General features: G+C 52.2%; 2 protein-coding genes across 6 annotated transcripts; both read right to left on the reverse strand.

The window, feature by feature from the left end:
* Positions 1–649: 649 nt before the first annotated feature.
* REN (renin) lies at positions 650–10,990 on the reverse strand. 5 transcript variants are annotated; one of them, XM_036867685.1, is made up of 10 exons: positions 10,835–10,990; positions 7,634–7,784; positions 6,954–7,077; positions 6,237–6,355; positions 5,071–5,267; positions 3,222–3,230; positions 2,565–2,684; positions 2,012–2,156; positions 1,626–1,724; positions 651–1,001 (listed from the first exon to the last, which is right to left on the reverse strand). In XM_036867685.1, the coding sequence occupies exons 1-10, from the start codon at positions 10,912–10,914 to the stop codon at positions 840–842; spliced, it is 1,206 nt and encodes a 401-aa protein (XP_036723580.1). In that variant the 5' UTR covers positions 10,915–10,990; the 3' UTR covers positions 651–839. The 5 variants fall into 5 exon arrangements, with proteins under 5 accessions (XP_036723593.1, XP_036723580.1, XP_036723571.1 ...); XM_036867676.1 differs by lacking the exon at positions 10,835–10,990 and adding an exon at positions 9,232–9,359 and having other exon boundaries at positions 706–1,001; XM_036867698.1 differs by lacking the exon at positions 3,222–3,230 and having other exon boundaries at positions 650–1,001.
* A 10,592-nt stretch (positions 10,991–21,582) lies between these two features.
* Positions 21,583–23,908, reverse strand: KISS1 (KiSS-1 metastasis suppressor). Its single transcript, XM_036825565.1, has 2 exons — positions 23,806–23,908; positions 21,583–21,897 (listed from the first exon to the last, which is right to left on the reverse strand). Exons 1-2 carry the CDS (start codon positions 23,906–23,908, stop codon positions 21,584–21,586), a joined length of 417 nt encoding a protein of 138 aa, XP_036681460.1. The 3' UTR covers position 21,583.
* Between the last annotated feature and the right edge of the window lie 649 nt (positions 23,909–24,557).

Here is a 24,557-nt window from a genome sequence, read left to right on the forward strand (position 1 = left end):
TTGTGAGACGGAGGACAGCAGTGCATACATCTGTGTGCTTGTGCACCTGGCCCCATACCAGGGTGGGTGAAGCTCTGAACCTGTGAAGGTACAACTGTATGTGGTAAGGTGGGAACCCCCAGACCTGAGTCAGACGGGCAGCTAGAAGGCTAGTCTGGATTTTTCACACTTCACTGAGCACCCTTGGCCAAATGCTTTCATTCTCTGAGCCTCAGTTTCTCCACATGTAAAAAGGGAGCATCGGTCGGATCTCTGATGTTCTACGTTTTTAGGTGTTGGTGCCTTAGACTGCATGGGTAAATGGCTATGTGGGGTGGGGGGTTGCAGTGCCTGAGCGCAGAGCCTGAGCTTGAGGCTGGCTTCCATGAGCTGGGACCATCTTTCTGGCCCACAGTCCGCTGCCACAGTGCTAGCCCTGGTCCTCAAGGGGCTGGCTCTCTGCAAACTTCCCACCCAAGGTTGTGTAAACCTTCAACTCCACTCGAACCCCGCTGATGTCAGATGGATGGCATCCTCCCTGCACGCAGGAACCTGTGCTTGTGAGTGAACATATAGTTTGTCATTCTGTCACGTTCCTGTCTGCACATGATCTCTTGGTTGTGCTTCCCTCTGTTTCAAACCCTAGTGAACCCAGGTACAGTGGGGTTGTGAACATGAAGTCTTTATTCTGTTTGTCCTCAAAGTAGGGAAGAGCTGGTGCTGGGGGCAGGGCGCACATCCAGGAGGTGCTCCATGCCCCTGAGTGAGGGCACAAGCACAGGCAGCGGTTGGAGAGTCCCAGAGAGTGCTCTAGCTCTGGGCTAGAGCTGAGGGCAGGACCGGCAGGGCAGCAGAGGGCCTCAGCGGGCCAGGGCAAAGCCAATGCGATTGTTACGCCGATCAAACTCCGTGTAGAACTTGCGGATGAAGCTGGCACCCAGGACCCAGACTGGCCCCGTGGGCGGTGGGACATCCAGACCATGGAGGGCCAGTGTACACAGATCATCACTATTGTAGGGGTCCTGGCAGGAAACAAGAGGGTTTCCCCACTGCCCAGCTGATAACCACGTTGCCTGACTCCAGCAGCCATCGTCAGCAACATCCCCCCACCAGTCCCCCATCCACACCGGGCCTCCATCACATCCTGGCCCTTTGAACCATCATGGATCGCACCCCTCCGAGATGCAGGCACTAAGCTGGATGCTGCTAACAATGCATCAGGCACAGTGCTGCCTTCAGGAGCTTACAGTCTGGCAGAGCTTCTGGTCCTAGACGAGGTATTTAACACCTCTAAACCCACTGAATATAAAAAGCAGGTAAGAGTATAGGAGCATAACATTACTGGGGGCATTTGACGAGAATGGAGATCAGGAGATGAGCACAGTGATCCCCAAATTTGGCTGCAAGTTGGAATCCCCTGGGGAGTTTTGAAAACACTGATGCCCAGGTACCACCCCCAGAGGTATCAATAGGTATGGGATGTGGCTTATTACGGGGATTTTTAAAAGCTCCCAGGTGACCCTAATGTGCAGCCAAGTTTGAGAACAACTGGTCTAGCAGGTAATCTGTGCATAACGACTTGTCTCTTTTTGAGGGCCCCTGCCCACCTTTCCTCCCTGTTGCCGAGGGGCAGACTAGAGCCTCACCTGTAATACATAGTCCGCACTGGTGAGCGTGTAGGCTCTGCCTCCGAGGTGGAAGGAGATGTCAGGGAGTGTGGGCACTTGGTTACAGTTCACGACGTACTGGCGGCGGGGAGGGTCAAGGGAGCCCCTTTGAGCGTGGGAGGTCCCCCAGCAGACACAGCCCTGTGCTTGTGGCCTGGCCCTTCTCCTGGAGAGGGCTGGGCACAGTCCCCAAGTCCCCAGTCCCCTCTCCCAGGGACCAAGCCACATATGGGAAGAGTGTGAGAGGCAGGAGAGGAAGGCCTGAAATGGTCTCATTTGGGACCGAATGTTTCCTAGGGTCATTTGGGGGCCTGGACCAGGTGATGCTCCCCCCACCCCTAGTGCCCTCCCTGCCAGCTCCTTACTTCATCTGTGCTCAGCTCCTTGGCCCCCAGGGTCTCCATGAGCAGCCTTAAGGAGCTGGTGGGACCCGAAATGTAAGATGCACCGGTATCCACCACTACCATGCAGCCCTCCTCACAGAGCAAAGTGGTCGACCTCACAGACACCCTGGGGGAGGCCACACAGTCAGACAGACAGATGGACAGCAGGCTGATGGGGCACCACCAGGCTGCATGGCTTTCCTGAGTGAGGGCAGATGATGGGAGGGAGTGCTGGTGGTCCTGTGATGCAGTGAAGGAGGGGTAATGCATGAGCTGGAAGAAGAAAGGTGCTGCCTGTCCCTCAGCATGTGGCTTAGTGACCCTCCGCTTCCTCTCAGTAGGACCCCTCCCCTCTGAACCATATATCTCAGTGTTCCCCATCCCTGGACGAAGCAGGCAGAGAGCAAATGTTGGCTGGACCTTAAGAAGCGGCTGCATTAGGAGAGAGGGCAGGATGGTAACCCTGCCCCTTCCAGTCCCCACCCACAGCAGCAGCAGCATTTTTAGAGAGTGAGGAGGGCTGAGGATTCCTGACCCTTTCATTCTGATCTGCCAGGAGCCAGTCTTGCTGACGCTCACGTAGTGGAAATTCTCTTGGTAATACTGCGGGTCGCTGCCTCCCAGCACGATCTCTCCCCCCAGCAAGTGGGAATTCCTGAAGGGAAGATCAGAGGCTCTTGGAGACCCACAACCTCGAGACTCAGTAACCCCAGGAACAAGGGAAGTTGGGCACAGGTGCAGGGTAGGGCAGAGGAAGGCGGGGCGGACGGCAAGGCTAGGGAGCTGCAGAACATGCCGCTTCTCCACCTGTCTTGCCCCTTCCCAAGCCCAGTCAGAGGTGGTCCCAGGTTAGTCTGGCTGCGCCCAATAAAGCACCCCCAGAGAGGTCACAGAGAAGGAACAGGCACAAGGACAGTGAGTAGAGTGCAAACAAGACACAAATCAGCCCCACCCTCACTTGGGTTCGGGTAGCTGTGTGCTGCGCAGGGGCACGGGACACGGGATGGGCCTCTGGGAGCTGTCGGGTGGGGGTGGGCAGGGACATGAGGAGAGCAGGAAGGAGGAGCAGAGAACTTGGGCATCCAGCGGAGCCTGGGCCTGCTGAGGTGAGTTTTGGGCAGGTGGCATGTGTGATTCTGGGCCAGGTGCTCTGGAGGGTCAGGGCCAAGTGGGGGGGTTTCCATCTCCTTACTTGGAATTTCTGCAGAGAAAGAGACACAGCAGAAAGGAAGACTTTGTTTCAGGTGAGCCCCACCAGCCTGCTGTTTGGCAGGGTGGGTATTACGCACTCTTTTTACCCTACAGACAATGGAGTCACCAGGAGGTGAAGTCACTTGCCTGAAGTCACTTGCCTGAGTGGGGGACTGGAGCCAGGGCTCCTGGTGCCCAATCCGAAGCTGATGCCCCTTGCTTTCCTCTCCTCCAGGTGGCATGATGCCTCCCAAAGCTCAGGGCCTACCTTAGGGCTGGTTTCCTCTATGTGTGTGTGTGTGAGAGAGAGAGACAGAGACAGAGACAGAGACAGAGAGACAAAGAGAGAGAGAGAGATGGGATTTTCCAGCATTCATAGTAGAAGGCAAGTGTGCATGCACATGGGTGCATAGCGTGTAGGTTGCACGTTATTGGTGCAAGTGCAATTAATTGCATTTTTATAAATCCAGTACATATGCATATGTGCTAGCACAATTTCCCTCTGCCTCTCTCCCAACACTGCAAGATCTCTCTGGATGTTCCCTCCTTCTCATCCCAGTGTAAAGGAAGAGGCAGGCCCTCTCCTCAACAAGGCCCGCCTTCCTCCTGTTTGCTGGGATCCTACTCCCTTCCATGGCCTCCAGGCTCCTATACCCTCAGTTATCTCCTCTTTTTTCACACATTTTCAACCTCTCACTTTCCACTGGCTTCTTCCTCCACCTGCAAGCATACTCAGGCATCCTCCAGCATTTAAAAACACCCACCCTTCTTTTCCCTGCTTCTCTGTGCAGCTCTGTCTGCACCCCACCTGGCATTCCCTCCCCTGACAAATTTCTCAGGGCAGCCTACACCTGCCTTTGCCTTCCTGACACACATCCACCTCTTCACTGCTTGCCATCTGCCCTTGCCTGGCCTCTAAAACACCTCTTCCCAAGACTGCCCCTGACAGCCAATTGGTGGCCTTTTCTCAATCCCTCCCTTTCTCTCACCAAACCAGACACTCCTTTTCATTTCATCTCTGTGATTTCTCTGGACACTGACCCTCCCCTCTGTCCTCACTGCTACTGGCCTCCTGTTCTCACCCTTCTGATCTCATACCCAGCAGCTGAGAGCAGATCACATTTCTGCTCAACAGCTGATAGCAGCTTCTCCAAGATTGGCTGAACTGCACATAAGCTCAGCCTAGATTTGAAAGCACGGGGTTTCAGCCTCATGGCCCCTGTTGTTGCCCATCACGTTGTAATGTTTCTTGTCTTCCCTGCCGGACTGTAAGCTCTGTGAGGGCAGGGACTCTGTCTTGTACACCGTGTTCATGGCTGTACCCCCAGAGCCTCGCACAATGCTTGTCATATCAGTGCCCAATATTTGTTGAATCAGTGAATGAGCAGATAAATGAAGGGATTAATGAATGAATGAAGTCAGCTGTCTATGTGAGAGGAGCCAGGGCCCTTACAGGGAGGTCCGCCAGTCACGACAATGCCTTACTTCCCATCATCCCCACCCTGCATTCTCCTCTTGTTCTAGAGCAGTGCTGAACTGAACAGAAAGTAAAAGAACTTTCCACAAAGATGGAAATGTGCTGCACCTGTACTATCCAAAGTGGTAGCCACTAGTCACTGCGGCTGCTGAGTACTTGAAATATGTAGTGTGACTAAGGATTTGAATGCCTAATTTTAATTAATTTTAATTTAAGCATTGGCTTCCATATTGGATAGTGTAGCTCTAGATATGGATTGAATACCACCTGATCCTGAATACATCAAAATCCTGGCCCAGAACTCTCTTCCTACTCTCCCAGCTCTCCTGCCTCCTTCCCTCTCCCCGCCTCTGCCCCTGGAGTCCAGGCCTACCTGCTGTAGTAGACAGAGAAGACGTCCTCCTTCAGCACCCTTTGGGAGAGGATGTGGTCAAAGACAGGGGTGACCCCCTCAATGGCCTGTGCAGGGAAGCCCATGCCCAGAACACCATCAAACTTGGCCAGCATGAAAGGTATCAGGGGCAGCTCCGTGACCTCTCCAAACGTCTGTGTGACTGTGATTCCACCCACCTGTTGGAGGAAGGACCAGAGGAGACCAAGCCCACGACCTGTATCCTGGCCAGGGTCTGGTCTAGGCTTCCACACTGGGGCCCCCGGGCACACACAGGCCCCAGGGTGTGACGATCTGGGGTAAGACCATTTCATCAACACTGCATGCATATCACCTCTCCTAATACACATGTAGGCAGTAGAGTCCAGAGGGACTGGAAGGGGCAGAGGCTGAGAAGGTGGTACTGCCAAGCAGTCGTAAAAGAGATGCCAGGAGCTCCCCAGTGGCCCAGCTTTCACATCGGTAGGGCTGGGTTTTGGTCCCCTACCCCCATGATGGGCCAAGGATTTCTCCAGCACAGCCAGGCCTGCCCTTCATGCTCCTTTTTCCCTAATTTCACGGACAAGGGGGAGTAAGGGCTCACGCTGATTTCCTCTCAGTTCCATTAGTACCCTTCCCCTAACTCTGTCAGAGCAGTAGCTGGAGAAACCCAGAAATGGAGGAGGATCAGACACAGGCCAAGTGACAATGAAAACCAGGACTGACCTTAATCCCAAACTCTAAACTCAACTATGACCTTAAAACCTAAGCCTGACTCCAAAAGTGATGCTGACCATAAGGATGACAATACCCCTGACCTTGACTCTGACTCTGGATTTCAGTCTAGGGTCTAGTTAAGAGCCCAGTCAGAGCTGAGTGACCTCAGGCAGGTTACTTGACTGCAGGCTGTGGGGCTCAGGACAAACCCTATGAGTGCATTAGATGTAAAGGCCTCCACAAATCACCCAGGTTGAGCCAGGAGCTCAGGTCTGCTCTGCCCCGGTGCTTTGCAGCTCTGGAGAGAAGTAGCAGGGGAGGGTGCTCTTCAGCTCTCCGGGCTCCACGGTGGACTGGCCTGCACCTTCCCCAACCACAGGCCCTAGGGTGGCAGGAGACGTCTAGGGACACGAAGGGCAGGAGGTCAGATGACCTGGGACATCCTCACTTACAGTCACCAGGTCCTGGCTCAGGAAGCCTTTGACCTTCCCAGATCCATAGTGGATGGTGAATTCCGTCCCATTCTCCACATAGCTGGAGGATTCCGAGGAGTCGTAGAGGCTGTGAATCTCTGGCAGGGAGACATAGGCTCAGGGCCAAGGGAGGCCCAGGCAGGGGGCTCGGGGGCAGGCGCTGGGTATGGCCCATGTATTGAGGCCTGAGTGCAGAGACAGGGTGGCCCTGAGCTTGGAGGCTTGGAAAATGTGTTTCATCAATCAAGGACTGTGTACCTTGGGCCCCTGTAATGTGCTCATATCTCTGAGAATTTTGTCTCAAATGAAGTATTTTAAAGTAATTGCTAACACTAGGGTGGGGAGAAGATTCTGGTCACGGTAAGCATTCAGTAAGTTCACTGAGGGTAAGGACGGCAAAGCCCAGGAGCCTGGAATGGGTCTGAGAATTCAGTCCTCTCCCAATCTCAGGAGGAGTGAGAAATGGCTTTCTGGGTGGGCTGGGGGCTCCTGGAGCCTGCTTTTTTTTACCTTGGTGGCCATATAAGAAAAATGGGGGACATTTTCTTCTTCTCTCTTCTCAGGGGCAGTGGGAGCAGAGGCGGGGAGGAAGCAGCTCAAGTGGTAGCAGGAGGGATTTAACTGGGTGTTAGGTGGGACTGCCCAAGCATGACAGGGCAGGGGCTTTGAGGAGGCACCCCAGGTCCCGGGTCTCACCACAGGCCGTGTAGAGAGGGCTGCACTTGGTGGAGGGCACCCAGAGGTTGGCTGAGCCCGTGTCAAAGATGACTTTGAAGGTCTGTGGTGGGGTGCCAATGCCGATCTCGCCATAGTACTGGGTCTGCAGGGATGAAACGAAAGAGGTGGCTTGAGGGGCTCAGGGAGCCTTGGGCCTTGGGGTCTTGCCTGATACCCCCTTTGGCACTTGGGGCCAGATGAGGCAGATCATGCAGCCTCTCTGGGCTTCCATTTTCCAGCAGGGATGGGGTGGGAGGCTTAGCACTGTCTTATGACTTCCCAGGAAGTGGGAGGCTCGGTGAGACAAGAGGGCAAAAGAAAAGTACTGCAAATGAAGCAGGAAGGTGCCCCAAGCCTTAAGGAACCACTGATGCAGTAAGTAGTCAAGCTGCACTGAGCCTGGTCACAGAAACCTGCATCTGAGGTCATACACCCCTCCTGCCCACCCCTGACACCTGGGCTTGGGGCCCAGAGCCTGGATTCCTGAGTGCCAAACCTGACCCTGCCTCTGGGCTCCTTCCTGCCCTCTGTGCCTCAGGCTTTCCAGTTGTGAAATGGGAATTTTGTGAGGTGCTCAAAAAGGGCAAAGAAAGCCTTAGGCCCAAGAGAAAAAGGAGAGGGCAGGTGGTGGGGGCCAAGGGACCGAGCTGGGCACTCACATCCAGGTAGTTGGTTAGCACCACGGGGGAGGTGCGGTTGCCAAAGGAGAGTGTCTTGGTGAGCTGGCTCCACTCAGCACCCAGCCTGGCCACGTCCACGCCTCGCTCCTTCAGGCTTTCCCAGACGGAGGGCATTTTCTTGAGGAAGATCCTGGCCCATGACGGAGTAAGAAAAAGTAGAAGGGCTCTGTCCTGCCCCATAATAATGGTAGAGTTCCGGAAGCTTCTGATACAACTACCCCTAACCTTAGCCCAGGCACCTAAGAATCACTCTTGAACCCTTAGGCCTCTAGAGGAGAATTTACAAACCTCCATGGTCACCTACACTGGTATTAAATAACCCTCAACTAACTCCTCCTGTTGTCTAATTTTGATCCTTATCACTGCAAGGCCATTTGTTCATTCATTCATTCCATAATCACAGGTTGAACACCTACTCTGTGCCTGCACCGTGCTGGATACTAGAGATATAAAGATCATCAATGCCTTCAAGGGGCTCCAGCAGGCCAGGAGACAGAGGAGGAAACAGCACTGACTTCCCCTCTAAGGAGGTGAAGGCTGGGAGTGCCCCTCTCAAGGCTGGGCAGGAGGGGGCAGTGCCACATGGGGCCTGCAGGTGGCAGCAGACACCCTCAGTGGCCTGTGGGGGCTGTGGGATGCTGCGGGCAGGCGCCCAGCCGGGACTGTGGGGTGCAGTGGACGGAATGAACTGGGTGCGGTGGGGGAGAGGTGGGCTTCTCCAGAGTGCCTGTGCAGCCTGTCCTTGGAAAGATGTGCCTTCTGGAGCCTCAGTGCCAGTCCCTCGGCTTCTTGTCCTGACACTTTCCTATCACCTTTGGGAGGCAGAATTAGACCTGGGAAACTCACAGCATACTGAGCTGCCACCACATGAGTGCCAAACACTGTGCACGCCACCCCACCCACGTAACCCTCATGACAGCTCTGCAAGCTGGCTGTCGTTATCCTCACTTTATGATAAGGAGTGAGGTGTCTCAGAAGCGATGGAGCAGACATTCAAAGCGGTGTGATCGGCCCCGTTTCCCATATAGGGTCCCCTGGGCTCTGACATGAAGGCTGTGTGCCAGAGGCTGGAGGATGTCCTGAGCTGTTGGTGGGGGGTCCCAGGGTTGCAGCCCTCTTTCTTTTTCTGTACTTGCACTATCCTTTCCTTCTCACACCCCGTGTATTCTGTGTACCCCGCTATGCCCACAAACATGAAGGCAACTTTCATGCCTGTCGGTATAATATTTTAACGGAAATGACTTGTCAAATTCATAACATAGTCTGCTCTTCAACAAAGTATTTTCACAATTTTGATCTTCTTTGATTCTCAGCCATCTCATGAGCTGGGTAATTTTACAGATGGGAAAATGGAGGGGCAGAGAAGGCTTGACCCCAAGGAGGGCTCATTTTCCACCATTTACTATGAACAACCTCCTCTCTGGACCTTTACTTTTACCTTTCTCCTTTTAGAAAGTCCCTTCCTTCTCCCCTTCCTCTTCCCTCCCCACACCCCAGCACGCTCATCCTTCGAAGCCTAGCATGCACCCCCGTCCCCAGGAAGCTCGCCCCATGAACTCCCTCCACAGTGGCCTCACCTTTGCTTGGGCTCCTGCTCCGTTTTCGCCGGGTGCTCACAGCCAGCACTGCACAGCCTCATGCTGCCTGGTGCTGAGGGCATAGTGGTTGTGGGGACATACTTGAATCCCTTCCTACCAGCGTGATTCTGAGCAATTTACCTAACCTCTCTGGGCCTTTTCTGAGCCCCCATTAACTCCTCTATAACAATGGACTGAATGGTAGTACCCACCACGGAGAAGCACTTTGCAGATTAAGCAAGCTGCCCACTGCTCAGTAAGTAAAAGGCACTTGTGTATGTAAAGGCAATGACACACCTTGAGAATGGGGTCTGCTGTTTGGATCTCCCAAAGAGCCTTGCATCATGCCCTGCACATGGCAGGTAGCAAAATTCCTGTAAGTATGTTTTGAAAGCCTGACTCCCTCTTCACCTTGGCCCAATTCCATTCTTCTTCTCTTTCTGAAGAGAACAAGGGAGAATGTTTCTACCTTTCCCTGCCTTTATCCTGGGGGTGGGGTCGCGCTCAGGCACACCCTGCTGCTGGGAAGCCCCCCGCTCTCTCACACCATGCCCCCAACCCAGCAGCTACTCTCCATGAGCCTTGGAGCAGGGGAAACCAGCTTTGGAAACCAAAGGCCCAGTGTGTGTCCAGGCTCAGCCTCTTACTTGTGACCTCCGGGAGCCTCAGTGTCCCCAGCTGCAAAATGGGACTGCTGAGTTGTTTGGAGGATGATTTGAGATGAGATATGGGACACGATCCTGTGAATTCCTCAGCATTTTACAGACTTAGCAACTATTACTGTTATTAAAACCTGCCCTCTTACCTTCAGGTCTTCTGGTCCCATCTGCACTCCCAAACCTGAAACCCTTTCTCCACAGGCCCCCCACCCCCCTGCCTCTCCCCTTCTGCAGGCTTCAAGAATTGCTTGTTCCCACAGGGCCTGGAACCAAACATGGATGTTAGGTCTCTCTCCTCCCACCTTCGGGCTGCCTTAAGCCTTTCTTTTAACATTTGTGATAATCCACCCTGGAGTATGATAACAGCTGGGTTTTTACAGCATTCCTGCACCAGGCTGAGGGATTTACATGCAATATCTCATTCAGTCTTCAAAGCAGCTCTGTAAAATAGGTGTTTTAAAAATGGTAAACTGAGACCTGGAGAGGTTCAGCGTCTTGCTCGTGGTTCCAGAGCTAGTTGGCTCTGCTAGTGGAGCAGAATTTAAACCAAGACTACCCAGTCCTGGAAGCCTTGCATTTAACCACTATGTTGTGCTGCTTCCTTGGTAGACTTAACTGTACTGCGCCCTTCTTAGTAATTAGGCTGTGAGCTCCTGAGGGGCAGGGAGTATGTCTCAATCATCTCTGGGTGCCCCCACTGCCTAGCAGGGTGATCTATGCAGGAAGTGAAAGCTCTGGTCAGGGATCAAAAGACACTGCTTCCAGGCTTGACTAGTGCCACTGCTGGCTGTGTGATATTGGGCGAGTCACCTGACCTCTCTGAATGGAACCATAAACTTTGCTGCCCTGCTGGTCGTGAGGACTGGGTGACATCACATATCTGAAAGCCTAGGTGTTAGGAAAATGAGGATCCCTTCTCCCCTGCCACCCTCTCTCCCAGTTACCGTCTGAAGGCGCCAGTGTCTGCGGGGAGACCGAAGGTGCAGGAGCCCCAGAGCACCAGCAGGAGTCCCCAGCGAGGCATTCTGCTCCACTGGTCCACGCTTCCCCTGGGTCCACGCTTTGCCTGTGTCCCAGCTCTCTCTGGGATCCACTGAAGAACCCTTCTCCTTTTGTATGCTCCACACTTGGGATGGCTGCGATTCTGCTCTGCCCTAATTTATTACCGTGGGGCAGATGGCAGGGCAGCCAGTAATAAATCCCTCCGTGGGACTGAGCTAAGTGGGTGAAGGGTGATCAGGCTTCTGACGCGGAGCAGGGGAGCCAGAGGAAGGAAGGTTGTGGGAAAGCAAGGCTGTGCCCAGTGACGCCAGTAGCCCTGTCTCGGCCTGGCCCTGTGACCCCTCAGGGAAGACAGAGGCTGATGAGAAACAGCACTGCTAGGGGACAAGGTCAGGGCTGGGACAAGCATGGAACCCAGGTTTCCAGTCCCTCAGCCAGTCTCCCTCACCCCTTGCCTTTGTAGCTCTGTCTTCTGGGTTAACCTTGGCTGTGCCCCTGACTAGCTTCTCCTAGGCTGCATCTCAGTGTTCCCATCTGGAACATGGGTGACCCCTCCTGGCTCGTTCCCTGACAGAGCCAGACCCAGGGGCCTCGATGCTGCCTCCCTCCAAGCCTCTGTCGGCAGTGGCTGTTTATGGGAAAGTGCAGCACAGCCCTTCCTCTGGAAGTAGGGGCCTGGGGGCAGGGGGCGTGTGTCCTTCCTCAGTTGACCTAGTATTGGTGGAAGGGAAGGGCAGCCCTGGGGGTGTGGGGAGGCTGCTGCCAAAGAGCGAGGTGGGGCAGCTGGTCTTCCAACCCCTCCTCCTCCTTCTGCTTGGCCTTAACTCCTTTCTGGGCTCTGTCTCTGCCCCCTTCCCTTTTTCTTGTAGTTTACAAGCAGTCAGGGGCAGCTCACCACACACTCACCTGGCCCCTAAATCCCAGGATGGGTGCTATTTATTCAGCCTAGGATGTCCTCTCCTGGCTTCTCCCTGCTCGCTCTTCAAATATCACTATCTCCTCCGTGAAGCAGGCGCGGATTCAGCCTGGAATTGACTGTCTCTGCTGGGGTCTCCCACAGTGCGGACACGAGCCTTCTGTGAGAGCACAGACCTCAACTGTCCTGTCTCGGAATTATTTCTGTGTGTGTATATCTGCCTCTCGCCCAGAGTGGTGCTTAGTACTCATCAGATGAGTGCCCAGTGAACCGTGATAAGCAGTGCAAGGAGCCCTGGCATCGCTGTCAGGGACCTGGCTTCTAGTTCTGACTCTATCACCAACTTGCTGTGTGGCGTGGGAACCCCCTCCCCTCTCTGGGCTTCAGTTCTCCAATCTGGAAGATGAAGTAGATGCTGGGTGGCCCCAGGGCACCCTCCTGGGTAGACAGTCTGGTATCCAAGTCCTGTGTATTCAGGGCACTGCTCTCTGCACCGACTGTGGGCAGTAAGAACTTAACCAGAGGAGCTAATCTCTGTTACCAACGTGTTGTCTAATTAATGCATTTGGATCTCTGAAATTATAACACCCTTACCAAGTGATGGGAGAATTTGGTGTTTCTTGGTATAAACTCTCACTGGAGAATTTTCAGGCCCTGTGGTTGGCATTGGGGGAAGCATTTGAGGGCAGGGGAGAACTTTTAAGAACCCCTCAAAGTGGCAACATCTGTCTTGTCAGATTGAATAAATATTTATTAAGCATCCCTGTAGGTCTCAGTGCTCTTTCATTTATTAGCAAGTATCCACTGAGCATTTCTTATATATTAGACACTTTTCTAGATGCTGGAGTTACAAAGGTGACGGAAACGAACACCATTCCTTCTGCACAGCTCTGTGAAGTGGGGACCATCGTCCCCACTGCTCAGACAGGAAGCTGAGGCTTCAGAGAACTTAGGGAAGGACAAGCTGAGCGCTTTGCCTTGTGACTCCGGGCCCCTCTCTGGGGCTGTGTGTGTCACAGATGACCGGCAGAGCCAATGGGATGCAAAGGAGAGGGGTGCTGGGCTGTGGCTGAGTCTGCCAAGCCCACAGAGCTTTCTGTGGGGGAGAGGGAGCTCTGTAAAGCTCCGGCCTCACTGCAGTTTAGATGCCCGGCAGAGTGCAGCAGGACCCTCACCTGTATTTCAGGTCAGTACTCAGGACTCTTCTATGGCAAAGGCAGGGCTGGGGGTCCCAACAGCCGGCCAAGCCCTCTGGGGCCCCAGGCACTCTCCAACCAAAAATGCCCTTCCTGCCCACATCCCTGTCTCCTGCCAGTGGGTGCAGCACATGTGAGTACTGACCCTGGGACCAGCAGTGGGTACAAGTGTGAATAAGAAGAGTGAATAACTTCCCCAGGAAAGACACAACTGTCAAACTATAGACCAGAGTTGCAGGGACCAGAGGAGAGGAAATCAGCCCCTGGGAGGGTAGCAGGGCCCAGAAACGGTGGTATCTTGTCTCTCCTGATGACTCCAGCTCAGAGGCTGGGAGGGGCAGCCGCTCCTTGCTCTTCTCACACGCTGCTCTCAGCCCACCCCCTCAACTCCTGTGGGGCTCAGATCCTGAGACAGGACAGTGGGTACCACATCCCAGCAAGACTGTGGCCTGGAGTCAGAATGAGCAGGGATCCTGAAATCAAGCCGTGAAGCTTCGTGGAGGGCAGCTCTGCAGAAGCTTAGCTGGGAGAGAGAAGCCCCAGGGATCATAAAGCCCTTGAAAGTTCTTCCACAGAAATTGGAGTCAGACCCGTTTGTACAGCCTCATCGTACAGAGCTGAGGCCCTTAAAGGGTGGCAGGGAGAAAGAATCCGGTTTTAGTTCCGTTCTAAGGAAGAACTGTCGAGCAGTCAGCACTGCCCAGTGAGAGCGAATGCCCTGCGTGGGGTCACCTCCGACCCTGGGACAGTCAGCTCCAGTATTTTTTAGGATTCTATGTGTCCTGACTCCCTGCCAGGTGGCCCAGCCTGTTACTCCCCGCTTTCCCTGTTGGGTGAGGATGATTGGAAGGCGGGTGGAACTCCATGAGAATCTCCCTCTGAACTTGGGCCTGCCAGTGCCCTGGGCTGTGGGAGGGACGGCGCATGGGTAGGGACCCTTCCCAGGTTATCTCGCAGGCCCCATCAGCCCAGGGGTCCAGTGTTTCTCACAGAAGCCCCCCAGGATCCCACGTCGAGGCCCCAGGCTGCGTCACCTGAGGTCGGGGGAAGCGGAGCTGGAGGCAGAGGGAAGGGCTGGGCCGCACCTGCCCTTTCCCCTGGGGCAGACCCATGACGTGAGAACCAGTCCGGAGAAGCATAAATCCCGCCTGGGTCCTGTCCTCTCCTCTCTCTTCAGATCCCAGGCTGGGTGTGCAGAGTGGGGGGCAGGGGCATTCAGAGGGGTGATGGGGCTCTGGGAATCTCTCAGGAGGCAAGTGGTGCTCAGGGTTTCTCTAAAAATGCCCCCAAATCCCACTTTGCTCCAGGATAATCATCCCAAGGAGATTTGGGATTGTGATCAAGACTGGGAGGGACCAACGGAGCTGAAGTGTGGAGGGAGAGAAGGCTGTGTGGTACCAAGAGCCTGATTTCTGCTACTTTGAAAGGAGCATGGATTTATTTCCACCAGCATTAGTTTAGTGGAAAACTCTTGCCATGGCCACTGCCCTGGGGAAGGTGGCAAAGAGGTCAGACTCACTGAGGCTTGGAATTGGGGAGCTAAATATCTCTGGGCCGGTACTGCTTCTGTTCATAAAAAGCAAACGAGAAAGCAGGAGAAAAGATAAAAATGGACACGTCTTTTCTTCACCTGTATTCCTCCCCATGTCACACTTAACTCCCCAACCCCGGAGGGCCCAGCTGCTTCCTGGGAGGAATTTTTCAATCAGATGGGAGCACTGAGCTTGCAGAGATGAGCAGCTGGGGCCTTGAGAGGAAAAAACAGACCCGGAACAGAGTTTAATAACCAGCCAGGGCTGCCTTGTGTGGGTGGACCCTCGAGAGGGAATAATTACTTGGAAGGCATTGGGGCTGGGATTGGGAGCACCTTGGAGCTGCAGGGAGCCAAATGTCCTTAGCTGTTTGTTCTGAGGGCCTTGGAGGAACAGGAATTCAGCCACAGGGTTGGGGTGATCCCAACCTGAGGCCTGCTCAAGTGGTGGCCCAGGAAAATTGAAGGCAGGTCACCCAGGTCTTGGGAACTACAAGCGCCTGGGAGGAGGACAGGATTGGCAAGGGGGCGGGGGGCTTGGTGGGAGAGCTTGGTCGAAGGAGTACTCCTGAAATGAGATGCACCCAATGTAGTGGGACCAGACACCGTATCCTGAGGTATGAAAGCTAGAAACATAATAAACTGCTTTTCCCCAAATGGCACTGGTGGTCTGTTTCATCATCAAACAAAGCTTAAACTGGAAGGTCCCTTTTCCAGAGGAGGGGTAATGGTGGAGCAGCTCAGTGGAGCATGTGTGTGTCTGTGCTGTGCGAGGGGTGGTGATGCAGGGGCGGGGGTTCTGATGCGAGGGTGCTAGTGGTTTGTGCGCTAGAGTGTCACCAACAGAAGTATAGGGAAGTGGTGGTATCCCGAGAACATTTCCTAGAAAATGGACCCCTTTCTTCCTTTCTTCTCGCTTTCCTTTTTTATCAGAAAAATAAATACTCTCGGGGTTTTCTTTTTGAATTTTATTTTATTTATTTTTTTATACAGCAGGTTCTTATTAGTTATCCATTTTATACATATTCGTGTATATATGTGGTGGTGGTGTGATGAACTGGGAGATTGGGATTGACGTATATAAATACTCTAGTTTTAAAATCCAGTAGAACTCAGAGGCTTTTAAGGATAACCAGCATCTCCAGTCCTGCTCTACAGAGGCAACGCCTTTCAACTCTCTCAGCAATTTTGCTACTGATGGTTGTCCATATTCCTAAAGATTATGCTTAAACCGCCATTTCTTAATTTTTCAATTTTATTCATTATTTCTTCTTCTTTTATGGTAATTAAGGATTTCTCTCTCTTATGCTCCGTCCCTCCAACTTTGGCAAAATCAAAAGCCAGTACTTAGATTATTATAATTAAATTAACATTCATGGTGTATTACAATGACATTTCCTTGTGTAATTTTTTGCTTTTCATTAAGTTCATCATTGCTCCCGCCCCTTTCCCACTCCTTGTTTTTCTGTGCCCAGCTGCTCCACAGCCCCTTTCGCCTGGTGTGATGCCCAGGTAATGCACCAGTGGGATTTTCTCCTGGGGGCTCGGTGCTCCTGGGTCTCCTGCACACCAGGAGCTCAGTGCTCGGTGTTCCTGGGGGATCTCTTTGCTGCTCTCCTCTGTGGCTTCCTATGTCCAGGTTCTGGGGTTTTCCTCTTTCTCAGGTGACACTTGTATTTAAGTGGAAGATGTGTTCCAAAGCTTGCTGAGAAAGGGTGCAGGAGAAGTAAACACTTCGAGTCCTGGCAGGTCTAGAAATGTTTCCATTCAACCCTTACTCTTTAGAGTTTGGGTGTGAATAGAATGCTAGGTTGAAACTTATTTCCCCTCTGAAATTAGAAGTTGTTTTTCCAATATCTTCTGATTTTAACAAGTCTGGTGCAACTCTGATTCCAGACTCTTCTATGGTTTGATCTCTAGTGGGTTTCACCACCTTTCCTTACCCCTGGCATGGGTCTTTTTCTATTCATGTGCTTCATCCACTCAATGGATGCCCTCAACCTGGCAATTCGTGTCCTTCCGTTCTGGGAAATCGTCCTGCATTAATTCTTTGGTCATTTCTTCCCTTCCATTTTCTCTTTTTCTCTCTTCTGGAACTCATATTAGTAGGATATTGCAACTTCTGTTTGTTTTCTAAGTTTCTTGTATTTTATCTCCTGATTTTTTTTGTTGTTGTTCTACCTTCTATGAGATTTCTTTAACTTGACGTTCCAACTCTTTTATTTCTTAAAAAAAATATATCCTCCTGTAATTTTAACCTCTGAAGGCCCTTTCTTATTCTTTGATTATTCCTATGTTTATTGCATCCACTACTTGTTTTATGAGTGCAAAATTTTCTCTTATGCCCTCTGAGGATATTAATTACAGACTAATTTTTTTCATGGTGTCTCTGGTTTCTCTGTGTTGTTTGCTTTGGTCTTCTCTTCCAAACTAGAGGTTTTATTCAAGCTCCTGGGACAACTTGGCTCTCCATTCAGGGTTAAGACAGACAGGTGGAGGGGCCTAGAAACTCGGTGTGCAGGGGCAAGACTCACAGCTGGTGTACCCCACTCTAGATGGGGGCTTTGAGCAGATTTTCCCTGGAGCACTGCCATAGACTGAATGTTTGTGCCCCCCAAAATCATATGCTGAAATCCTAACCTTCCATGTGATATTAGGAAGTGGGGGGCCTTCATGGGTGATTAGGTCATGAGGGTGGAGCCTTCATGAATAGGATTAGTAGCCCATATAAAAGAGACCCCTGAGAGCTCCCTGCTCCTTTCTGTCATGTGAGGATACAACAAAAGCATAGCCATCTATGAACCAGAAAGTGGGCCCTCACCAGGCACTGAATCCGGGGTCCCTTGATTTTGGACTTCCCAGCCTCCAGAACTGTGAGAAATAAATTTCTGTTGTTTATAAGCCACCCAGTATGTGGTACTTAGTTAAAGCAGCCCAAACGGACAAAGGTAGGTACCCTTCAATGTCAGTATCTGTCGGTCTTTTCTTTGGGGCTTTCTCTCTCCCATTTGGGGAGGTGGTCCTTGTGCCCTGCATTCTGGGAAGAAACTGGGAAAGGGCTCACCCAGGCAGACTTTCACACAGTCCACTCTCTTTTTTCCCTCTTTTCAGACACTCTCTTTATCCCCACCCTCATTGTGCTTGTGACCCCCTGACTAGAGGTCTCTACTGAATCCTCGAGAGAGAAAGCCTCTAGCTTCTTCCTCATGGGGGAGCAGGGTAGCCTGCTGTGTTAGCTGGAGATAGGGGACTCAGGAAGTCTAACTTCTCCATGTAGAGATTTCCAGCCAGTCCCCTGTTTTCAGTCTAGAAATTGTCCCAGGTAGCTCCAAGTACCGAGACTTGGTCCTCGGGGTGAATCAGTTATGGCCCTTCAGTAGACCTTTTTGCTGGCTTTGAGGTTGTAGCTTCCTTCATTCTGCCAAGCCCTCCATCTAATTTCCATCTTCAATATCTGGTTGTCATTTCTCATCTGCTGTGGTTTCCGTTCCCTTCTCTTTGTCCTTGGGAGTTTATTCCTTTCTTGTTCCTTTGCTATCTTTTAGGGGGCTTAGGGTGTGAGCAGACATGAATGTGTCAAAAGTGGTACCTTTAAACATTTTGTGAAGGTAACATGCAGATGAGACTGCTGTTAAGACTCTATTGGACAGATAATAGAGAAAATATAGGTAAGCAAAACCCGCGAAGAGGATGAAACTGGGGGCTCTTTGTTCTGCTCTGGCTTTCCCAACAACCAAAACCAGTCCTGCTGGCCTCCAGGCTCCCTGCTCTGAGCTGAGTATGGAAGCCTGTTGGGCTCTGATGTTTTAAAATGGAAGAAGGGCGAGGAAGGGCATACTAACTCCCCTGGGACTTGACATCTTTTGCCTCCCTATGACCAAGTCTGGACCTGGGGAAGCTGCTTCCAGAGAAAGGAGACAGACAGGGGCAAAAGTCAGATGCCTGACCCCAAACAGGAGGTTTGAGGGGAGGAGACCTGCTCTGGGGATTGGTAACCTCACCTGTGTTGTCATTAAAGAAGTTGGAGAGGCATCGGGATAGAGTTACATTGGCTGCCAGAGACCTGCTACCCAAGACAAATCATTCAGGAAGAGGGTTGGCTCTGCCACACAGCAGGGCCAGAGAAAAAGGAAAGACTGTAGTGTATAGGAAGATTATGATACTTGGAATTAGAATGTGAGAGTCTCACTCTGGGCTCTCTAACTTGCCAGCCAACCTTGGGCGCACTACTTGACTTCTCCAAGAATACTGCCCACCTCTTGCAGTTGTTGTGAGGTTGAAATGGAGTAGCCCTGTGCTTGGCACACCACAGGACTAAAAAATTGCTTGTTAATATATTACTAGTGATACTAGAGGCATAAATCCCCCTGCATCCCTCCCACCTCCGACCCCCATATTCCTTTGCTTAGGGGCATGAGACCACTTCCCTACTAGTGCAACAGACTTACCAAAAGGAAAGGAATATGGAAAGAGATGCTCTTACCTCCCATTCCCCAGGGAAGGATGCCCAGGTCCTCCTGGTTTCTTGCCCCTTGGGGACTGTCTAGAGTTCCCAGGAAGGAGAGAGTTTGAGAGCCCCTAGGCAGCCCTACCTCCAAGTCTTTGGGCTCTGGTGCCCTAGCTCTCTGAGCCCACCCAGAAGTCTTGGGAGGTAGATGGGAGTCCCTGGGGCCCCTCACAGCCTGTACCTTCCCTCCAATCAGTTCAGAGTCAGGCCGGGAGCCTCATGAAACCAAAAAATCCCTTCATCCCATGGAGATCCCCATCCCTTCACAGCATATGGGGCCAAGAGCTGCAAAGCCTGGGGTCTCACAGGCACAGTCCTGGGCAAGAAGACCAGGACAGGTGGATCCAGCTCTTCTCCTGCTACCCACTGAAGCAGCTGAACATAGATCCTGGAGAACACTTGGGTTGCAGTGGGAGCTAGTAAGGTCTGAAATGTAGTTAGAGGGGCCACACCACACACAGCATCACACAGACACATGTATGTTTCTCACATTTACTCTTCTTACACAAACCTTCTCACACACAGGCCTGCTTCTTATACCAGAGAACACATTTCACTCTCCTGCCCCTGAAGCAACACACACACACACACACCCCTGCCTTCTATCTGCCTAAACTTGAGGTCACGAGGAGAAGTTAGGGGGGATCACAGGAAATTTTGTAAAATTAGGTTGGCTAAGAGCAGATTTTAGAGATCCATTAGCTTCTTCCTATGCATAGACTTCATCAGAGAAAGGTTTGGTCCAGGGAATAGGAGAATAACTCACTTAACAGAATAGCTGTTGAGTTTATGATTCCTCTCCCAGAGGTACAGAGACACACCCCAGGCCTTTTGGGGGATGAAATATCAACAGCATCACCCTGTCATGCATGCTAGGACATGAGCTCACAGCAGTACCAATAATTTGAGAGATCCTGGAGGACGGTTTCAGAGTAGAGATGGGGGTAGGGCAGGTTGTCGTGTTCCCATAGCAGCCTATCTCATTGCCATAGCAACAAGATTCTGCCTCCATTCTATGGAGTCCTGGTTTCTGTAATGGGTGGAACACTGGTGTTTCACGGAGTGGTGGTGGACCACACAATCCTTCTAGGAAAGAACATTTCCATTCTAAACCAAGCAAGGTAGGGACTTCCCTGATGGTCCAGGGGCTAAGAATCTGTCTTCCAATGCAGGGGACATGGGTTCGATCCCTGGTGGGGAACTAAGTTCCCAATGCCGCAGGGCAACTAAGCACGTGCGCTGCAACTAGAGAGAAGCCCGTGCTGCAACGAAGAGCCAGCGCAGCCAAAACCAAGCAGGGTACGTGTAGCGTGAGGCTGTCAAATAGGGCTGGGTTTTCTTGTGGGCTTAGAAGCCTAGATTTCCTGGAGTTTCCCAACTGACAAGCTCTACTCCTTCCTACAGCAGTTTAAACTCCCCAGCTATTGGGGGCCCCCAGGAATGTCCCCACAAGGCAGATTGACCATTCCTGATGTTCACCACAGCTGACTCAGATGGAAACCCTGCCATGTCAGAGAGGTGTGACAGTGCAATGGGGAAGCCAGGAGTCTGAAATGGCTTGCCACTCATTGGCTGTGTGCCTTGAGTGAGATATTTATCTTTCTGAACCTCAGGATTCTCACTTGTGAAAATGGGGTTGATACATGCTCAGCCCCCTGGGTGGTTCAAAGGATGTAGAGAAGTGATGAATATAAAGCACTGGACCCATCCAGGGTTTCCGGGGCAGGGGGAGGGGGGGTTGGCAGATGGATGGCCCAGTGCACTGCTGACACTCCTTGCGCATGGAGTGGGGCTTCACTGTGGTTGTGGCCAAGCACCCCAGTGGAGGTCTGACTGGGGAACTAAGGTGTTATTTAAACCTCAGTGGATGGGGCAATGGTTGGCATCATCTTCCAGATCAGGCTGTCCGACTGGCTAAAAACTTCCCTGGGAAAGGGGAAGGTACTTAAGCCATCTGCCTTCCCCTGCCCTAGATCAGTGCTACTCAAAGTGTGGGTGTCGGCTCATGGCCCTCTGAAAAATGTTGGTTACCCATCTGCAGTGACATAGGTCTAGGAATTAAGAGAACATCTTCAGAAATTTTTATAGCTATTTGATATTGCTGTAACACCACCCAAGCAGCATCCAATTTGGGCTTCTTTTTAGTTATTTTTAAGTCTTATAGAGATTCAGTGTGTGTGTGTGTGTGTGTGTGTGTGTGTGTGTGTGTGTGTGTGTGTGTTTAAAAGTACCGATCTGCCCCGAATTGGGGGAAAAAACAACTTGGTCCTTTACCTCTAGTTTGAAAATCATTGACCTTGATAACACTAAAGCCATCTTAAAACCAGCTAAGCATCCAGCCGAGAGAGAAGGGGAACAATCTCATCCGCGCCGCTTGCAAAAATTAGCCACAGATCACCAGCGGGTGAGACGCCAGCATTCCCTTTATTGCTTCAGGAAACAAGCTGCAGGCCCCTCCCACTGCCCCGCCCCCAGCCCCGGCCCCGAGCCACGCTCGGATCCGCGTCCGGGATTGGAAGGTCTAAGGCCGCACCTCCGCGCTCAGCCCTGCCCGGCGCCTCGGCCGCGGCTGCCGGGCGGCGCCGCCTGCCGCTTTCCGTAACGTAGGCCGAAGGAGTTCCAGTTGTAGGCGGACAGGTCCTTCTCCCGCTGCACCAGCACGCCGCCGCGCGGGGCGGGGATCAGGCGACTGCGGGGGGCGCACAGGCCCGGCAGCTGGGGCCCAGCGGAGCTCTCGGGAGGAGGGCACAGCGAGGCCCCCCGAGGGCTCGGCCCGGCAGCGGCGGGCTTCCTCTCCGCGCACCGCGGGCTCTGCGCCCCGGAGGCCAGGAGCGCCGGGGGTATGAGCCGCGGGCCTAGGACAGAGCCACAGGGAGAGGCGGACGTGAGGCCGGGGCCCGGGAAAGACGGCTTTGGAACACCTACTCACATCCCCATCCTCTGCTTCTCTTTTGTTCCTTGACCCCTAGGAAGCTCAGAGCTCAAAGCTCAGCAGCCTCTTAGCTTGGGTGGTGTGACCATTTGCTCCTCCTTTCTTCAACATAGCTTTGATTTCAAATGTTTTACAGAATTGTCTTGAATGTCTTTTATATTGAATTACTTTTTTTTTTTTAGGAAGCAACCAGGGTAGAGCTTGGAAATAAAGAAAACTCAAGTATTTGCTGGACACCCAGCTTTGCTCCTCTTCGTGGCTCTCTGGCTGACCCGCCCCTGCATCAGGCTCCCACTAGACAGACTCCTTGGGGCGGTTAGGGCCATGTTCATTCATCTCTGAGCCTCTCAGAGTCTTGAAAACAGTGCCTTGCACATACTAGGGCCTCAAAAATGCTTGTTAAATATATAAAAGCTAATGAAAAGCTTGTAGTTACAGAAATGAAGAAAGTGAAGCTAAGACCATTGTGCCTGCACACGCCCAACAAGTGTGAACCCTAAAAGGCTATATAAGGACTTCAACAAAGAAGGGAAATTATCTGGGTCACCTCGACCAGCTCACCTCCCCCACTCCAGGTATAATCTTTCCCCTTCATACTGAGGGTTAATGAGGCTAATTTGGAAGGCACTTCACATGCAAGGCTCATTAAGTGCACTATACTTTTTAGCAGTAAAGTAGTGCAACTAGCTCTCAGCAGACAATGACCCCAGCGAATTGTGGCAGGAGATGAGTGGAAATGAGGTCTGGGGTGTGAGTGGGTGTGTGTTGGGTGGAGGGTAGTTGGCTTTGAGCCCTGCTCTTCAATGCCCTGGCATACTCTGGAGAAGAGTGGGCATGGTCCAGAGTTAGTTATAATCTTCCTAGGAGGGCCCTGGGCCTGGCTGAGATGGGAGGGACGATGACTTCCTTTCTAGATACAGCCACCATCCCAGCAGTAGGATCACTGCCTAGGCTGTTGTTTTTAGCATCACCTAAAAGCTTTTGCCAAAAAGAGCCAAGAGCTCAATGTCCCCAGGGCAGTGATGATGTTATTCTCTGGGGGATCCTCCCTCACCCAGAAAGAACACCCGATCCCAGGAGAGAAGACACACTTGGCAAAGGACACCCAGGGCCATGTTCTCTTTGCTTTGGGATAGCTTATGGGCACAATGATATCTTGTGTATAGAGAGAATGATGCAAGTTCCATAGCTAGAGGAACTGAGGTCCCCAGAGGCCAAGCTGACCACCCAGCAGTGTTAAACCCCCCTCCTGACTTGGGGATGAGCACCGTCCTAGCTCATGCCCTGTAGAGGGCACTCTTGGGGAGCTCAGTGCCTGCTGGGTTTCTGCAGCATTGGATTGAGTGACTTTGGGAACGTTTCTTTACCTCTTTGGGCCTCAGTTTCTCCAGGTCATCAGTTTCACAATGAACTCATAATGTTGACAGATATTAAGGATCTGTCCTTTTGTGTAGGTTATTTTTTTTTTTTTCAAATTTCCTATAAAGGAACTGAGGTCACTGATAAGACAAACTTGCATAGTAAATTCCTTCCTAGCAGATCTGCACAGAGAGGTGGTTGGCGGAGAGCAGAGAAAACCATGCAGGAGCTCGGTGGTTAACAAGCACCTGAACCTGGGTGAGCCTCATGATGTCCGTAACAGTGGCAAGACATTCCTTGCTTGCAAAGTTAGTGAGGCCCCTAAATGTGTTGCATGTATCAGTCTTAGGTTTCCATTAAATGCAGCTTTAAATTCATGTCAAGAGACCAGCCATATCTGAAAAATATGGCAACTCTCATTTTGCGACAACTCACTTGCTCCCTCCCACCCTTCTTCCCAGACAACACATACCTGTGGCTCTAGGATTCTCCATGGGCGCCGCCTTTTCTAAGGTCTCCCTGAAGGAGACGGCACAAAGGAAAAGCATCAGCTGCCAAGAAACCAGTGAGTTCATCCTGGTCCTGGAAGTGCCCTGAGACCAAGACAGAGAGAGGGAGGAGGGACTAGGTTAGGCACGCCCTCTGGGCTGGGTGGTGGGGCAGATCCCAGTGTGAAGTGGGACCCCTGGAAGGGAGGAGACAGCCCCTGCCCTTGGAGGCCCCCAGTGGAGGGATGAGGCTGAACAGACACAGCATGGAAATGGGACTGAGACCACTTGCACCGTATAGTCCAAGCTGAACTCATGCTAGGTGAGGATCATAAGGGAGGGCTTCCTGCAGGTGAGGCCAGTAAGGTTAGGAAGGAAGGAGAGAAGGAAAGGAGGGAGGGAGGAAGGATTCATATCAGTGGAAGGGGCAGGACTGCTTGGGTTGGAAAATGGCCAGGATTCTGAATCTCAGGTTTGCTTGAGAGGAATGTTGGAGAAACAAGGAATGAGATGCAGTGTGGCAGTGAGCAGGGAAAAGTGAAGTGAAGTGGGGCAAGGAGTTCCACTGAATGGAGGATGCCGAGCTCCCAACCTGCTCTCTGGAGCCTGGGAGCAGGCGCTTCTTCCTTCCATGCTGGGCTCTGCATAAATGACAACTTCCTGTGCTCCACTCTCCCCGCTAGAATCTGCCTTCCCGAACCTGGCCCAGTTCCCTCCTGCTGTAATAGGAACTTAA

Source organism: Balaenoptera musculus, chromosome 1 (genome assembly GCF_009873245.2).
Source record: "Balaenoptera musculus isolate JJ_BM4_2016_0621 chromosome 1, mBalMus1.pri.v3, whole genome shotgun sequence".
Lineage (NCBI taxonomy): Eukaryota > Metazoa > Chordata > Mammalia > Artiodactyla > Balaenopteridae > Balaenoptera > Balaenoptera musculus.

Bases quoted from the DNA above. Each gene is read 5' to 3' on its own strand.
- REN (XM_036867676.1), bottom strand. From the start codon at position 9,314: ATGCCCTCAGCACCAGGCAGCATGAGGCTGTGCAGTGCTGGCTGTGAG. The intron at 6,356-6,953 runs GTGAGACCCGGG...TCTCCCTGCCAG, and splicing joins CCCTCTCTACACGGCCTGTG to AGATTCACAGCCTCTACGAC. The intron at 1,002-1,625 runs GTGAGGCTCTAG...GTTTCCTGCCAG, and splicing joins GTGCGGACTATGTATTACAG to GACCCCTACAATAGTGATGA.
- KISS1 (XM_036825565.1), bottom strand. From the start codon at position 23,908: ATGAACTCACTGGTTTCTTGGCAGCTGATGCTTTTCCTTTGTGCCGTC. The intron at 21,898-23,805 runs GTATGTGTTGTC...GCTCTGTCCTAG, and splicing joins GGAGAATCCTAGAGCCACAG to GCCCGCGGCTCATACCCCCG.